Source organism: Camelus ferus, chromosome 26 (genome assembly GCF_009834535.1).
Source record: "Camelus ferus isolate YT-003-E chromosome 26, BCGSAC_Cfer_1.0, whole genome shotgun sequence".
NCBI lineage: Eukaryota > Metazoa > Chordata > Mammalia > Artiodactyla > Camelidae > Camelus > Camelus ferus.
Window position 1 is genome coordinate 3,549,705 of NC_045721.1, and position 17,371 is coordinate 3,567,075.

At 42.6% G+C, this 17,371-nt stretch overlaps 1 protein-coding gene across 3 annotated transcripts in view; it reads right to left on the bottom strand.

Annotated features, from left to right (window-relative positions):
* Positions 1-7,513: 7,513 nt before the first annotated feature.
* Positions 7,514-17,371, bottom strand: part of IDO2 (indoleamine 2,3-dioxygenase 2) — a 58,734-nt gene continuing 48,876 nt past the window's right edge. For all 3 annotated transcript variants that reach the window (XM_032468693.1, XM_032468692.1, XM_032468694.1), the window contains 3 exons: positions 17,319-17,370; positions 9,438-9,586; positions 7,514-8,245 (listed from right to left, as the gene is read on the bottom strand). In XM_032468693.1, the coding sequence (XP_032324584.1) occupies positions 7,890-8,245; positions 9,438-9,586; positions 17,319-17,370 (557 nt within the window). In that variant the 3' untranslated portion in view covers positions 7,514-7,889. The remainder of the gene's footprint in view (positions 8,246-9,437; positions 9,587-17,318; position 17,371) is intronic.

Below are 17,371 nucleotides of genomic sequence, written 5' to 3' on the forward strand. Positions count from 1 at the left end.
AAAAATCATTTCTTTTTGATGATGCTTGCATTCAAGAACTCAGTTTTCTAATGTTGTTCCTGAGGAGCAGATGCTAAACTGCAAAAATTAACTGGTGATTGCATTTCAGAAAGCGGTGATATCCGACTTCTTTATTAAGTTTGCTGTTACGTGAACAAAGGAAGAGAAATGTGTTCCTTCCATTAGCAAAGCAAGTAGGACATCTGTGCACAAGGAGACGAGAGACACAATTTGGCGGGTGAAATTCACTGTGGTGGAAGGAATAATTGGCTTGTAAGTACAGATGCTGTAGCATCTCACAGGTTTTAAGCATTTCTTTGTTGTCATATTCTTTAGTTTTATTTTGATTTTAACTCCGGTTTGGAAACAGCAAACAGCGAATTGCACATTAACAGCGAGACAAGAGACAAGTGAAATCAGGCTCTGAGCCTCTCTGTCTCGACTTAATATCCTGTAAGTTGAGAGACCTTTGGTCCAGGTTTGAGGGATCCTGCCCACCCACAGGCAACTTGGGGAACGGGATGGTGTGGGGACCTGTGAGCCCACAGAGTGAGCATGACCTGTGAGCCATGCCATCTAGATGGGATTTCCTTTATGCTTTTTGTTTGTTTTCTTTGAAAATCATCTCTGAGTCTTCAAGTCCTCCTGTCTTTGTCTTTTAGGCTTTGTTACAACTCTTTCTGCTGAAGAAGACAAAGACAATTAAGTCTTGCCCTGAACAAATACAGCATTTTGAATGTGACAGTGGCTACTCCCTTATGTCCCCGGGACCCCTGTCTAAGTAAAGTGGCTCATCTTTTCAAAAATAAAAATAAAATTATCATAATAATTTAAAAAAAAAACACATTTTTTTTTCTGGGATAGAAAACTTTCTGTAGTCTGAAAGCCTGAGTCTTTACTAAAGTCTCTTAAAAATTACTAATCTAATCTTAGCTGGACCAGGGCACAGAAGAGAATCAGCACTCCCTCGTCACCAGGAGTGGTAAGTGGTGGGGGCAGCCAGCGGGGACAGTGACTCTCGTGTACGTACAAGGTTTAGGACTTTAAGGTCTTGTTCCTCCTTCTCAGGTGAAGGTTTGATCTATGTTCTCAACTCAGAGCAGTGGGATGTTGTGACCAAGGGAGTCCAGAACCCCTTCCCCATGACGGCCCTGAAGAGTGGAAACAGCAGCTGTGGTCCTGGGCAGACACTCTGCGCCCCTGTGGCAGTGCCTCCCAACACTCCTGGGGGCCATGGGAAGTGGTCAGGGCTTCTCCAGCTCGGGTGATAGGAGGACCTTGAGGGCCGAGCCACCTTTCCTGACTCTTAGCATGAGCCACGCAGCAGGCTCCATTAGATGGGTACCCACACCGGCAGGGGGCACTGCTGAGCAGATGCTAACTTGCTGGATAATCAGGTCCCCTCCCCGATGCAGTGATATAGATCAGGCTGCTACCGAATGTGAGCCAGCGGCTGCCACTCTTAAAATCAATAGGCCAAAGAAGCAATGTTGATAGAAAAGCAAGTTGCTTTTAATCAGAATGCCGGTCATCCGGGGAGACGGTGGACTTAGTGTCCCCAAAATACCATCTCCAAAGACTCTGCTCAGGTGTGGAAGTTTTTAAAGAGAACATTTGGAAGTAATCCCAGTTGATCCTTGAGATAATGGGATCAGAGCTGTCGCTAGCCCCATGCCCCCCACCTCGTGCAGGCTTGTCAATTTCTTGTGAATTTTCCTTAGATGCTGTCTCATTTGTTCCTGAGATGACTGAAGGGGAGGCTAGGGAAGTGATCTGGTCATCTGTGAATCACTTATTCTCCATTTCTAATTCTTTCATCTGGGAAAGAACCAAAAGGTTACGCAGGGTGTTGCATGCTCAGAAGGGCATGGGGGTGCCTGGTTTAAGGTTCCTCACAAGACTAAAGGGGCCTCCTGCAGAGAGCTCCTTCTTGCCAAAAGCTGCTTTCAAGCCCTGCAGAATTTAGAACTAGAACCATGTGTACCTGAGTGTGCCTGGTAAGGGGCAACCCTCAATGAATGGCATTCATCCTAAGATTAATGTTTTCTAGTTTTCTACAGTCAGGTGGAGTGAGACCTTGAGATAGAAACTAAGTGAATAAAAAGTTATGTTTATTGGCACATTGAACGTGTGGATTTACTATTTATTCCCATTTTGCTCACTGAACTTCCAAAGGGTCAGGTTGTTGCAGCAAATTCGGCCTCTGCAACCTTCCCTCTCCCACCTTAGAAGGCCAGATTGAGATTAGGACGCAGAGTTTTGGGAGAAAAAGAACAGCTTCATTGCTCTGCCAGGCAAAGGGGAGTCATAGCAGGCTCATGCCTTAGAGACTGCGACTCCGTCGCAGGGTTGGGGTCTTGAGGTTTTATAGAAAAACTGGATGGACCAGAAAAGGTGGTAACCAGGGCCCTTTACAGGGTGCTGCCACCGTCCCCTTAATCACAGTGTCATGGGGGAGCCCTGGAGGGTCTGCCCATTCTTCTGAGATTGTCGGCCCATTACCTTCTTCCTGGAGCACAGCCTCTGGGTTAAAACCATTGTAAAGAATGTCAGGGAGAAGTGTGGAGGCTGCCTAGCACAAAAGCAGTAAGGGAGAGAAAGCCAACTGCAGGAATTCTTAGAAAGAATCAACAAACGGTTTTAGCATCAGGGACGTTAGTTCATTTCCTGCTCCTCCAAATCCCCACTGTTCCTTCATTCCTTCCACTTCTATGGAAATAGGGCATTGGGCATCGCTCTCTTCTAGCTGGTTTTTTTTTTGAATCGGGGGGGTCATCTGCCTCAGTTTGGGGGATGGATACCCAGTTGAAAATATCCCCTTGTTTCAAGTCCTGGATCCAAGTCTTATATGATGAAGATCCCAGTCCCTTAGTCCACCCTTTTGGTGCCAACAGACCCGACAACAAGAACTTTAATAGGCAAAATAGACCTCGTTCCCCATTGCCAGAGGAATTCAGGAGAATGAGCCTGAAAACCCGCCTGGACCTGGCACTTTAGGGGAGACCTGTACCAACAGTTTACGTTTACCTAAATAGGCTTTAACTTCTGATGTGATATTAACATAAATATGACAGGTGCTATTGGCCATTACACGTCTCCTTTCTGCTAACATCTGATCTAAAATAATTTTGCTGTCTAAAAATGTAATTACGAGGAGACCTTGAAGTCATAAGGTTGCAGCTGCCAGCGGACACTGCTTTGAGAGTGGTTGGTGGTCTCCAGAGTATGACACAGCTCAGAAAATTTGAGTTCTCAATGATACAAGAACGTGTCTGAAGTCACGCCCCACCCCGTGGCCACCTAGTGTTTCCTTGAATGTCTGAACCACAGCTACTGCATTTTGACCTTCAAGTGCATTCCCCTCCTCAAGGCTATAGCAGGTGTATGATACATGTCCAAAAGTCTTTAAAACAGGCCACTTCAGTCAGTAAAGTTTAAGTTAAACTATGTACAAGCCAGAATGACTTCCCCAGACCTCAATACGTGCAGATTTTTCCATCATTTCACTTTTGATTGCAAATCTTTCAATGGAAAACACGGGTGAGCAAAACATCCTTGATGCTGGGGTGGTGGCTCCTGCCTCAGGGTCAGATCGTGTCCCTCGGTGCCAGGCCTCCTTTATATTTGCCTCGTTATCCACGTTGTGGGGAAACTCATCAGATATCGTGAACAGGTTCAGAAGTATGTTAACGGGGAAACACATTATAGGCCATACAGTTTATCACTTATACCCAACAGTTACACAAGCATTGTACACGTGCTTTTAGCAACTGACATGGAGCAGGCATGTTGTTCGTCATGAGTGGTTACACTCTGTGACAACTCCATTAGAGAATTCTCTTTCTACCCTAAACACCGGGGGCAACAGTGTGGTTGGAAGTAAAACAATCACTTTCAATATTGATAGGGAGACAAACATCTGATAAATAATTCAATTAGAAAATGTAGATTCAAAGGCAGTAATATTTCAGACAAAACCAAAAAATTACAATCATTTTCACCAGTTTATTCAATGCTATGCAATTAGTCCTTTTTACTAAGAGTTTACAGAATCAGAGCTTTCATTAAACTTTTTAAATATCTTACCCAGTTTAGCAGTATGATTTAAAAGAAACCCATACTTGTCAAAAAGCCCTTTTATGAATCTTGTTGACAATGGAGCAGTTTTGCAAAGCATCAGCTTAACTATCTATGCATAACAAGTCTTAAAGGCATGGTTAAACATCTGGTTATACCGTAATCGATAAAGAAACCTGATTACAATAATCAGAATTACAACTGGTAACATTTCAGACATACAAAAATTTTTTAAATTCCATATAATTTCTAGAATATCTATATTAATAATATTTTCCCAAACAATGTATCTAAGAAGATTTATTACTTATTTATAATATCTTGCATGCAGTTTAACCCGCCAAATGAACCTAATTAGTTTAATACCTCTTTTGGGATATTTCAGGGACCTTCTGAAGCATCCCAAAGTTATCTGGAGGTCAAAAGAACTTCAGTCAAAGTTTGGTATTTGGGAAGCTTGTTAAAAAGTTTTAAAACACTGGGTCAGATAAGATCACAGGTCACTGTGAAATTATACTTATTCCCAAGATAACAATAAAATATTTCAAAGGCAAATACAGAGTAGATCAGTTAAGGGGCAAAAGAAACTTTACAACCTGTTACCAAGAGCAGATTAACATTTCAAGAAAACTTTGTCCTTTTTGCTGAAGGAATCAAATTCCAGTTTTGCACTAGCTTATTTTAAAATTTATTTACTTAACTAAATTTATCTTAAATTTAACCAATTCTGATTACACGTAAAACTCTTTCCCCAGGGTTCCTCTTTTATAAACCTGCCATCACTTCATTTATCCAAATGAGTTTGTCCATTATTATTTTAGTAGCTTTTTAATTACATATAAACTTAACCCTTAAAAACCTTAACTCTCTAGCAAAAACCAAGAAGCAAGCAATTGTGAATTGGTTGCCATACCATACCAGCATTTCCTGATTGGAAATTTATGCCTCAGTTTTTCCCTCCTAAGAAGGCAGAGGTAGGTAAACTTGGATGTGCCCAGCAATTAATATTTCAATATGTTATAAATGACACCGATAGTTCGTGAGTTCTCTTCATGTAATTTAGTTCCAACTTACCAAACTCTGGATAGACAATTTTAATTTTAGATAGACATTCCCAAAACATAATTATTCTTAAAGAGTTTACTTAAAAGCTCTTACTTTGTTTACTTTTACTTTTCTTGAAAGTTTTTTTTCCACATTCAGTTACTTTCCTTGTTGACAAATTTGCAACAGATACAATAAGGTCTTCTTTGACTTCCAGTAAGCCTAGGTACAACAGAAGTATTGTACCTAACTGGTGATTCTAAAGACATGTCTATATTAATTGAACCAACAAGCATAAGGTGGCTTTACTACCAAATACTGACTCTGTACTGAATGTTTTCCATGGTCACGCGAACCTGAAATTTATTTTCATCAGTTTTCTTTATTTCTGAGTATTCAGAGAAGCACTTACTTTTTTTAAGCCAACTAAATACAGTTAATACAGTTGTTTTACAGATTAATTTTGGCAATACTATACACAAACATACAAACACAAAAAGCACTGAGGCCTCATAGTTCCCGTTTCAGAATTTTAGCCATGAACTGGCTACAACAATGTAAAACCCTTCATTTACAAAAGAGATTGGTTCAAGTCGGGTTTCTGGCAGATGGAACAAATCAAAGTCACCTCTGAAGATGGAGAAACCTTTCTACTAATAATTATGGAGGAGACAAGATTTCTATTTGTCTTGAACAAGTCAAGTTTCAAGTTACTTACCCCCTTTCTCAAGATTTGCATTTTAAAAAGATGGCTAGACCCAGGTTCCTGGAGAAGACCAGGTAGAACATTGTGTCTCAAAAGCATTGAAGCTGGTAACTAATTGTAGTTTGAGGAGTCAAGATTTTTCCTAAGGGACTGTCTGATGGAACTGAAATGCTACCGCCCATTTTGGTCTTTCCCGCGCATACAACACAAAATTCAAACCTCGGCCGGCTAATGCAAGCCTCGAAATTCAAAGCAGGCACAAGTCAAAATTCAAAGTCAAAACAACAGCTTCCTAGTATCACTAACCGCTATCCGGTCGGCGCCTAACAAATGAGAACTCTCTCAGGGAAAGGCCCGTCAAACTGGGCCCCCCTGCCTTAGGGAGGCCCGGAGAGGGTCGGAGGGGCCTCGGTTGTCCCCAGGTACTCACCCTGGTTCTGGTCTGAGGGGCCTCGGTGTCTCCGGGTACTTACCGTAGTCCTGGCCAAGGGGTCGTGACGTCCTCAGCAGCCTTCTTGTCTCTGCCAAGTTTTCGAGCAGCCTGAGGTCCCGAAGAGGTTGGAAGGAAGGAGGAAGAGTCTGGAAGCCAAAACGCCTTCAGCAGCTGCTGGGCTCAGAGGCCTCTGCTCCTTAAATCCCACCTTGGACTTCCGCCTCGGAGCCCCGCCCATCGGCTACGGCGGCCCGAGTGGTTCAGACGCAGACTCCCTCCTCTCCCGTTCCAGGGGCCCCGCCATCTGGCCTCCTCGGCTCCCCCGACCCTCCGCTGTCACATGGGAGGCTGGCTCAGGGGTTGCCATTAAGGAATCAGATCAAGCCGAGGTGTCTAGGTGTAGGAAAGAGGTAAGAGAGGGGTGTCGAGCCCCACATTGGGTCACCACGTTTGTTGCTGCAAAACCGGCCTCTGCACCCCGAAAGCCAGGTTGGGACTCAAAGGCAGAGTTTAGAGAGAAAAAGAACAGCTTCCTTGCTTTGCCAGGCAAAGAGGGAGTCACAGCAGGCTCGTGCCTCATGTGAATTTGACTTGGGGTTGGGTATTAGGTTTTATAGAAAAACTGGATGGACCAGAAAAGGTGGTAACAACCAGGGCTCTTTACAGGGGCTGCTACCTTCCCCTTAACCTTTGGGTCATCGGGGAATCACGGAAGGGCTGTCCATTCTTCTGAGATTATCAGCCCATTACCTTCTTCCTGGAGCACAGCCTCTGGGTTAAAACTATTGTAATGGAGAGAAAGCCAACCACAGGGTTTCTTAGTCAGAAAGAATCGGCAAACAGTTTGAGCATCAGGGAAGTTAGTTTGTTTCCTACTCCAAATTCATTCATTTTACAAATACAAACATTCAGTGCAAGGAGGAAGAATGGTTCTTCTAAAAATAAAGAAGGAAACTAAAACAGATGTACAAATTTGTGAACCTCGTGGACAACGTCTCACCTGTTCCCATGTCATTAACTACCCATCTTCATGCTGGTGATTTCGGAGTCTGCTTGTCAGCTGCCTCTTTCCTCCACATCCCCACTGAGCACTTTCAACCTTCTGCCCCCAGATTCTGCACATTCAGGGAGAAAAGGGCTGGAGTCCCTGCTGTGAGCCCTAAGCCAGTCCTCAGAAAGAACTTCCTAAGTTGGTAAGTGAATGAGTGCATGCATGCATTTTTTTTTTAATTTTTGAGACGTGAACAAGGTGATCTGTCACAAGCAAATTTATTTGATTTGTTGAAATTTAGGTTGATTTTCTAGCACTTCACAAACAGAATAGGGGAGACACCTGGCTCCTCGGTGGGGGTTCTGATTGAGGGAATATCCGAAGCTGTTAACCAGTGATCAGGTAGAGAAAGAAAGGTTTCTGGCTGCGAAAATTCTCCTCTGTGAAGACCAACAGCTCTCAACAAAGAAGAAGATGTTCTATGGAGCAAGGACGTGAACAGGGCTGAGGTCCCTTTGAGAGTCTCCCAGGAAGAACCCTGGTCCTCATTCTCCAGGCTCACCTGCTATCCAGTGGGGAAGAGGGTTAGGAAAGACATGCATTGGCTGGGTTTGCATTGCTGGGGAGAAGGCAGCCTCTTAACCGCTTTGGTGGAGGATTGCCTCTAAGGTCTTATCCCTGACGCTCTTCAGGAATCTCAGAACCACAGTTCCGCCTGTGCCCCTCTCTTCTAAGGCCCAAGGTGGCCCTGGGAGCTGGCTTGGCCTCCTGCCCTTGGCTCTGGCTGCAGCTGTGATGAGGTACTTGGTCACCATGGCGATGTGATAGCTGCGCAGTGCCACGAGGGCCTCCACACACTGGTTGTAGGCTGCCAGAAGTTGGCCATTTCCGGAGGACAGAATGTGGTCCCTCAGTGAAGGAGCAGAGTGAATTTCTTCTATGAAAGCCTTATGGGAAGGAGGCATGTAGTCCCTCATCTTGTGCAGAAAATCAGCTGAAAGAAACCAAGCAGAACAATGCTGTACGTAGCACCACACGCAAAGATAAGAGAGTCTGTCTGCTTCTGCAGACGTCAATGCAGCGAAAGCTGTTGCTCTCATCCTAATAGGAAGGCTGGCTTGTAAACTTCAGATACTTAAAATGCACATGTCTGAGGGTTGACTGGAGATAGGAAGGGAAAAAGGAGCCTGTCTCAGGTAACGAAGTTGAAAATAGATCTAATCAATCAGTGTCTAAATATTTATCATCCGCCAAATGTGGGCAGAACATCTTGCCAGTTACTGGGAAGGTTATCTGCAAATGGAAGCTGTGAAGCCTTAAACTGCTGAGCTAAATAAATATGCCACTGAATATTGTTTCCTGGGTGCTGTGTTTTGGAGGGAGTGCTAAGGAAGAGAAAAAATTGAGTTTCTGAGAGCAAAGAGATAAAGAGTGAGCATGTGTTCCAGTAACAGCATCTTGAAGTCAAGTTGTTTAAAAATCAAGTCAACAGATATTTATAGGAAATACAGAGAGATGATAGATTATTTAGAAGAAATCCATTCTAGGATTCCTATTACGCAGAGTAGGTCAACTACTAATATCACCAAATCAGAAGTCAATGAAAAGTGGACTAGTTCCAGAGAGCTGGCTTTTGTGAATGAGACTGGACTCTAGGTCATCACGTTCTAGCCACTTTTTTTTTTTCCTAATCCAACTGGAAAACTCTCTACTAGGAAGTCTGTATCACAGCTGTCTCGATGCAGTAAGGAAATTTGGCTTGATGCTGGCAGTAAGGAAATGAGCGATTTCAAGTTTGTCAATGGCAGGCTCCCTGTCTGGGTCCACACAGATTTGGCTTGAGGCGGCATCATGTTTATGGGCAGGGGTTGCACTGGAGAAGCTCAGCCCCACCACCAACTAAATCCAGACTTGGCAACATAGCGTCATAGCCTTCCATCTCCAGATCTCTCTCCTCCACTTTAGAGTAAGGAAGCTACCACCTAAGGAGCCAAACCAAATTACAGGGAACAGCTGGAGACAGAGCCATGTTTTAAGATTTGGAAATAAAAACCCACTCTTCAGATCAGCTCTGCTCTTAATTGACTTGACACTCATAACCTATCGATTATCGATTGGTAAAAACACCTTTGTCCTTTCTCCCTGTTAAGGAAAAAAAGAGAAAGAGAGAAAAATGTCTGACTTACCGCTCTCCTCGCTGTGATGAATGCCTAAGAACTCATCAAAGGCCTGGAGCACTGTGCTCTGAGCGGTGCTCCCGCCCGAGTATCGCAGGGGCTCGTTGGAGACGCCTTCATAAATCAACCCCGCAGGCATCGCTGGGTTATCCTTCCACCTAGGCAAGAACAAGAGTCAGAGAGAAGAAGTGGGAGCTGGAGTTAGGAGTCTACTTTCTGATATGGAAACAAACATTGAAGAAGAAAGCCGACATCCTTTCAATGGCAGCCTCGGGGCCAGAGACTGGCTACCTTTGTGGGATATACACTAAAACATCAGCTTGTCCCCAGCCTCAGAACAGACCAGCCCTTCTCTTTCCTCGTTCATAGGATTGTTCCAGAGGAGTACAAGATATTTAGAGAGGAATCCTTGGCATTGGTCCTAGGATATATTCATTGGGAAGATTCAGTTATAAAGATGTTATCAGTGCTGATCAATGGGAATAATTAATATGGGGGCTCTGGAAGGTGCTCTTCCCTCCCTCTGCTAATCTCAGCCTTCATGGCCTGACAGCTGTAACTCCACAAGTAGACTTTTGAAAATAACACACACACACACACACACACACACAATCTTTGCCCTTCCCTAAAACAGTTATAACTATAACAGCTTTCGTGTTAATCTCTCAGTTCTAAATACTACCTGACTTCATGGAAATGCCTTTATCAAATACTTTGTTGGCTGGAGGTGTCAATACTAAGTGTGGTAGCAAAGAGAACACAACACAACTCTGCAGGTCACCAGAAGCTACAGCCAAGGACATGAGGAAGGACTGGAACTGAGGCTCAGATTGCGTGGTTTTTCCTTCCTTCTCTCTCCTCTCTTCTCGTCTTTTCTCTCCTCTTCTGTCGCCCTGATTCCATTTCTTCATCTTTTTGTCTCTGAGTCCCTATCTCTCTGCCTCCAACTCTGTTACTCATTTCCCTGTCTGATTTTTTAATTTTTTAATTTAATTTAATTTTTTTTATTGAAGTAGAGTGGATCTACAATTTTGTCAGCTTCTGGTGTACAGCAAAGTGATTCAGATATATATATATATATAATATTATATATTATATACATTTATATATTTATATGTTATTATATATGTCAACATATATATGTTAAAGTATATATTATATATATATTCTTTTCAGATTCTTTTCCACTGTGGTCTATTACAGGATATTGAATATAGTTCCCTATGCTATACAGTAGGACCTTGTTGTTTAGCTACTTTATATATAGTAATGTATATCTGCTAATCCCAAATTCTGAGTTTATCCCTCCCCGACTCTTTTCCCCTGTGGTAACCATAAGTTTGTTTTCCATGTTTGTGAGTCTATTTCTGGTTTGTAAATAAGTTCATTTGTGTCATATTTTAGATTCCATGTATAAGTGATAGCATATGATATTTGTCTTTCTCTATCTGACTTACTTCACTTAATATGATGATCTCTAGGTCCATCCATGTTGATGCAAATGGCATGATTTCATTCTTTTTATAGCTGAGTAGTATTCCATCGTGTATACATACCACAACTTCTTTATCCAGTCATCTGTAGATGGACACTTATGTTGCTTCCATGTCTTGGCTGTTGTAAATAGTGCTGCTGTGAACATTGGGGTGCCTGTCTCATTTTTTACAGGGTCTTGAACAATCACGGAGTGTATGTGGGTGACTCCACAAGGAGACAGAAACAGCAGCACCAAGATCACATCACCTTTGTACTTACAACCCTTTACAGTTTCTTCATCACAGTCACATCCATTTTCTCATTTGTCCTCTCTGGACTAGGTCAACGCAGGCATTTTTAAACCCATTTTACAGCTAAGGAAACAAAGACTCAAGGCACTAAGTCTCCAGGGTGACATTGTTAGAGAGTTGGGGAACCAGAACTCATACCCCAAACTTGTAATTTTCTAGTTTCATTTCCCAACATCCCCAGATGTGAATTTCTACTTTTACTAAAGAACAGACTCTGTCTTCCTCTTATTGCCAGGAACAAGATGTTGTGGTCGGCTTAAATATCAGGCTTTCGTTGCTGTCTCACCTTCTTCCTGTAATTCTAAAAGTCCTTTTGCTCAAGAGCAGGAAACACACACATCACGCACAGACAAGAGCTGCAGACAGACGGCTTGGCTTATGTCCATGACCTTCTCCAAATACTTTCCTGTGGTAGGAAATGCTCTTGCTTTCATCTGGAGCTGTTCTGGGTTGTCTGTTCTATGGTTTCACTGAATGGCCTTTGCAGGTGGAGGAATATCACTCTAGAAACAGACTAGGCACAGAAAGCTGGGCAGGAGACACGCAGGAAGAGCGTGGTGGGGAGGATTCTGCGTCTAAGATCACAAGATGCTGTAGCTGTTAGGAGAGAGGGGTTCATCTGCGGCAGATACGGAACTTACTCTCGGCTTTGATGCTTAGTAACTCTGAGCCTTGACGGAGTTAATTCACCTCTCAGAGCCTTGGTTTCCTCATCCGAGTTATATTAGTGTCCACCTTATTGGGTTGTTGTGAGAACTAATTAAAATAATACCTGCTCAGTGCCTGGAAAATACTAAGCATTTGATAACTGTTAGCCATTTTATCATGTTATTCGGAGTGTGTTGTAATCTCTGCTCCCTCCAGTTCATCATTTTGTAACTTTGTATAAACCCTTCTGAGTCTCAGTGCCCCTGACATGTACCTACATCCTAAAGCTCCTGGAAGAATCAAATGGATGAGGGGCAGGCTTTAGCTCAGTGGTAGAGCACATGCTTAGCATGCATGAGGTCCTGCATTCAATCCCCCGTACCTCCATTAAAATGAGTAACTGAAGACTAGGAATAGACTTACCATATGACCCAGGAATCCCGCTCCTGGGCCTATATCCAGAAGGAACCTTACTTCAAAAAGACATCGGCACCCCAGTGTTCATAGCAGCACTATTAACAATAGCCAAGACATGGAAGCAGCCTAAATGTCCGTCAATAGATGACTGGATAAAGAAGATGTGGTATATTTATGCAATGGAATACTACTCAGCCATAAAAACTGACAACATAATGCCATTTGCAGCAACATGGATGTCCCTAGAGAATGTCATTCTAAGTGAAGTAAGCCAGAAAGAGAAAGAAAAATACCATATGAAATTGCTTATATGTGGAATCTAAAAAAAAAAAAAAAAAGCAAAAACAAAAACAAAGCATACAAAACAGAAATAGACTCACAGACATAGAATACAAACTTGTGGTTGCCAAGGGGGTGGGGGGTGGGAAGAGATAGACTGGGATTTCAAAATTGTAGAATAGATAGACAAGATTGTGCTGTGTAGCACAAGGAAATATATACAAGATCTTGTGGTAGCCCACAGCAAAAAAAAAAATGTGTGACAATGAATATATGTATGTTCGTGTATAACTGAAAAATTGTGTTCTACACTGGAATTTGACACAACATTGTAAAATGACTATTACTCAATAAAAGAATGTTAAAAAAATAAATGAGTAAGTAAATAAACCTAATTACCTCCCCCCCCAAACAGAAAATAAGTTAAGAGTCTAATGGATTCCAGAAATTTCTGGTGACTTGTCAGAGTTCAGGGTACTGGTCCAATAGGATTTCTAAACAGCATTTCATGGGGCAGAAATATGGAAGCCCTGACAGCTACTGCGTGGCAAGTGGACCAAACACAATGATCACGCTTGTTCAGGTTTTTCTCCATAATCCTGTTGATGGTCTTGCGTAGCCACTTTCTACTCATATTATATGATTTATATAGTGCCCTTCTCTTGCTTCTTCTGTTCATGACCACTTCTAAGTGCTGGACCCTCTCACGACTCAGTCTTTGGGCTTCTCACTGCTTCCACTTCCCAAGTGATCTCATCTAGCCTCGTGGATTTACAAGTCAACTATATTAGGACTATTGACAAATTGGCACCTATGCCTGGACCTCTCCCCTATAGTCCAGTCAACTGCCTACTGGACATCTCCATGGGAACAGATATGTCCCAAAATGACCTCTCAATTCCTCTCCTTCTCCCAGACTCATTCCTCTCAGAGTCTCCACTGTAAGAGAAAACAAAATGGCGGCTCCATTCTTTCATTGGATCTGGCTGCAAACCTTAGAGTCCTCTCTGGCTGACCTCTTTCTCTTGTGTTCTACGTGCAATCCAACAGCAGATCCTGTCAACTTTACCTTCAGTCGACATCCAGAACTGAGCATTTCTCGAGGGCTCCACTGCCACCACCCTAGTCCAAGCCACCACCCTGAATTGTAGTTGTAGCTTCTAAAGTGCCTTCCTTGGCCCATTCTATTTCCCACTCAAAGGCTGGAGTGATCATTTGAAACTTAAGACAGCTCATGTCATTCTTCTGAAAACTTGCTGGAGTTGCTCATCATATTCAGAAAAGAAGTCAAGGGGCCTCTACCCACTTCTGGTCCCCTCATCACTTGTATCTCTCATTCTCCCCACGTTTACTCCACGCAGACACTGCTGGACTCAGTACAGCTCTTCCTCCAAATGTATTCCCACCTCAGGGTCTCTGTGATAGATGCCTGGGTGGCGTACTCCTCACCTTCTGATAGTGGCTTAAACATCCCTTAAAAGTGTGGCATTCACAGATCACAATAAATAGCTAAGACATTTCAGCCACCACCCCAACACTCTGTAACGTGCCATGGCCTACGTTATATCTCCCTGTATCACTTCTTGCTATGACACATTTAGTGGGATACTTGCCTCTGTTATCTTTATGTATTCGTTATCTGTCTCCCGTGATCAAAATATAAGCTCCACGGGAATGAAGTTTCCGTTTTGTTTTACTGCTCCATTTCCCAGCACCTAGAGCTGTGCCTGGCATCCGGCAAGCACTCGCTAAACATTTGATGAATGAATGAATGAGAAAGTAGCATGCTATAATTAGATATTGTCTATCTAGAATATGTAAATCCAAGTCTCTTTCTTGGAAGGACCTGGCCAGCTTAAAAGAAGGCAATAGAGGAAAAAACAGCAGGAAAGTTAAAAAATAAAAATAAAAGGGAGGCGCCTACTTTGAAGACCCATCTCCTCCCCCTGTGATGAGGTTATTTGGAAGAAGGAAAATCAGGTTTTCCTGAGCAGCTCAGTAATTGCTCCCATGCATTCTAAGACTCAAACTGCTGTTTGTGAAGAAAAGGAATTATTTTCCTTTCAAATCTCTGTCGGCCAGGTTATTTTTAGCCTTTTTTGTAGCATATTTCTAGCAAACTCAAGAAAAGAGGAAGTTTAAATAGAAAAAAAAAAGAAAAGGAAATGAGATGACATTTTTTTTCCCACAGGGGCTGATAACTTCCCTGAGAAATTTAACATGAATGAGAAATAAAGGGACTATGCTTCATTAACCGGTGGAATTTCTCAACTCCCCTAAGTGAGAACAATTTTTAAAAGAAGTAAAGAAAAATAATAAACCAGGGCAAATCAAGATCACAGGAGCAGATTTAGATTTTTCAGGACAACCCCCCTGGGGACTCTCCACAATCTAGATGTTTTTGGCCATCAGTACATTTAGGATTTGATACTGGCCTCTTAGGTGAGCTATGGGAGATATGTATTTTTGAGATCAGAAACAGAATGCAGGCATTTATGTAGATCACAGATAAAATGCATCTTATCCCAGAACTTATTTAAATGAACATGAAGTCACTTTCTGGTGCCTAATTATGATAGGAATTCTAAAAATGCTTTCCCAAGACTCCCATTCTAACTCCTAGAACTGTTAACATTATGTGATAGCATGTCTGTTGATATGATATATTATATGGCAAGGCAAAAGGTACTTTGCAGGTGTAATTAAGGCCACTCACCAATGACGTTAACATACGAAGTAATCCTGGATTACCTAGGTGAGCTTAACCTAATCACACAAGACCTTAAAAGCAGAGCGTTTTCTCTGGCTAGTGGCAGAAGGAGAAATCCGAATTAGTAGAAGGATCTGAAGTGATGTCACTGGATTTGAGGAGCCATGTGACAAGGGGCATGGAAAGCTGAAAGCAGATTCTGTCAGGAAAGAAAAGGAGACCTCAGTACCAAAACCACAAAGACCTGATTCTACCAAAAACCTGAATGAGCCTGGAAGTGAATTCTTTCCCAGATTCTCCAGATAAGAGCTCAGTCCTGCAGATACCCTGACTTGGGCCTTTTGAGACCCTCAGAAGAGAACCAAGCCAACCTCACCTGGACTTGTGGCCTATGGGAACGCGAGATAATACATGAGCATTGTTTTAAGCTGATAATTTGTGGTAATTTATTACTGGAACAGTAGAAACGAATAAAAAGTCACAGAGCAAAGGGAAGCACAAAGAGATTCTTCAGAATTAGATGCCTCCTAAATTCTAGTCTATTTAAAATGTTTAAGAAATGGCCCCTTTTTTTCCTTCCCCTCTCCTCTCCTTCCAAAGCCTGTCTGCATGTTTTATGTAATATTTGTTGCTAGAATCTCTATTCTACCATCAGATCTTTCTCTTGACCCTGACTACAAGCAAAATATACAGAGAGCAAGAAAACTTCTACAGGGTAGATAATCCTTCGTGGGGGTTTTGGGAGTGAAGGGTACACAGGGAAAGGCTAAATTCTGAGACACACTCTCAATTCCATTTCTTTGCTTTCACCATTTCTTTCTCTTCTCCCCATAAACTAGGTACCCATTCCTCTGGACTTACTCTCTCAAAACCATCTTGCTTTCACTCTCTACAGTGAGGGATCTTCACCCAGGCTAGCCTCCCTTTAGACTGTCTCACACTATAGACCTACCCAACCTAGAGAAAATGCTTACTACACATTGTCACTCCCTTCTTGCACCAAAGGAATATAGCACTAAATGTACCAGCAAATCAATAAATCTACTGATGTTGGTATTCAGCATGAGTCTTGCTACATCCAGATACAGCTTCAGACTCTTGATAACAACAGGACTTCAGGCACATCCTAGTGGTCAAGAAGGCATTCTAGATGATTTCTAGATGACAGCTGGATAATGTCTAGATGACATCTGCGTGGTATCTGGACGATGTCTGGGAGATAGCGAGATGTTGTCTAGATGACATCTGCGTGGTATCTGGACGATGTCTGGGAGATAGCTAGATGATGTCTAGATGACATCTGCGTGGTATGTAGAGGATCTCCAGGAGATATCTAGATGATCTCCAGACGATAGCTAGATCGTGTCTAGATGATATCTACATGATATCTACACAATGTATTTCACATGTTTCACCTCTTCCATCCACTCCAGCCACCTTTCACTTTTCACCATTAAAACAAAAACAAAAACTTCATTTCTCTCAGTTATAGTCAATAGGAAAGCAATCTCATTAAAACATGTCAAGGTATGACTAATGTATATAAAATAAGAAATGTATCTAAGAGTAGAGTTCTCTAGTTGAAAAAAAATTGCAGGCCATGGGACCAAAGAGGACCCAGGAATGGGAATAAAATGTCTTGGGGTAGCTATTCCAGGCATGTTAGGAGGAAGCCTTTAAGCTACTGTCTGTGCCGCCATCTGCCTTGATCACAAGGAGGAGAGTGGGTATAAATGACAGAGCTTTGTGGGTGGCACACTGGGCCTTTTTCCCCTCTGTCATCAAGGTGGCTTCCTGAGAAAGGTGAATACAAATGAATGTAAAGTGATGGTGTAAAGACAACTGCTCTAACTTAAATTTTACCCTCTCCGTGTTACTTCTCATGCAGAGGTCTCCTTTCATCCGAGCGTGCGTCTAGGTGATTATGTTGTTAGCAAGGGGTTACTCGGTGTGTTTCTTATTCTAGGAAGCTTCTGTCTGTTTCCCCCTTCACGAATTTGGGAAATGCTATGGATGCCTCATGCAAGAAAACAGTTGAACTATACTCACCCAGACAAGAAGATCCGGATGACTGCATAAAATACGTCTGGATCTGCATAATC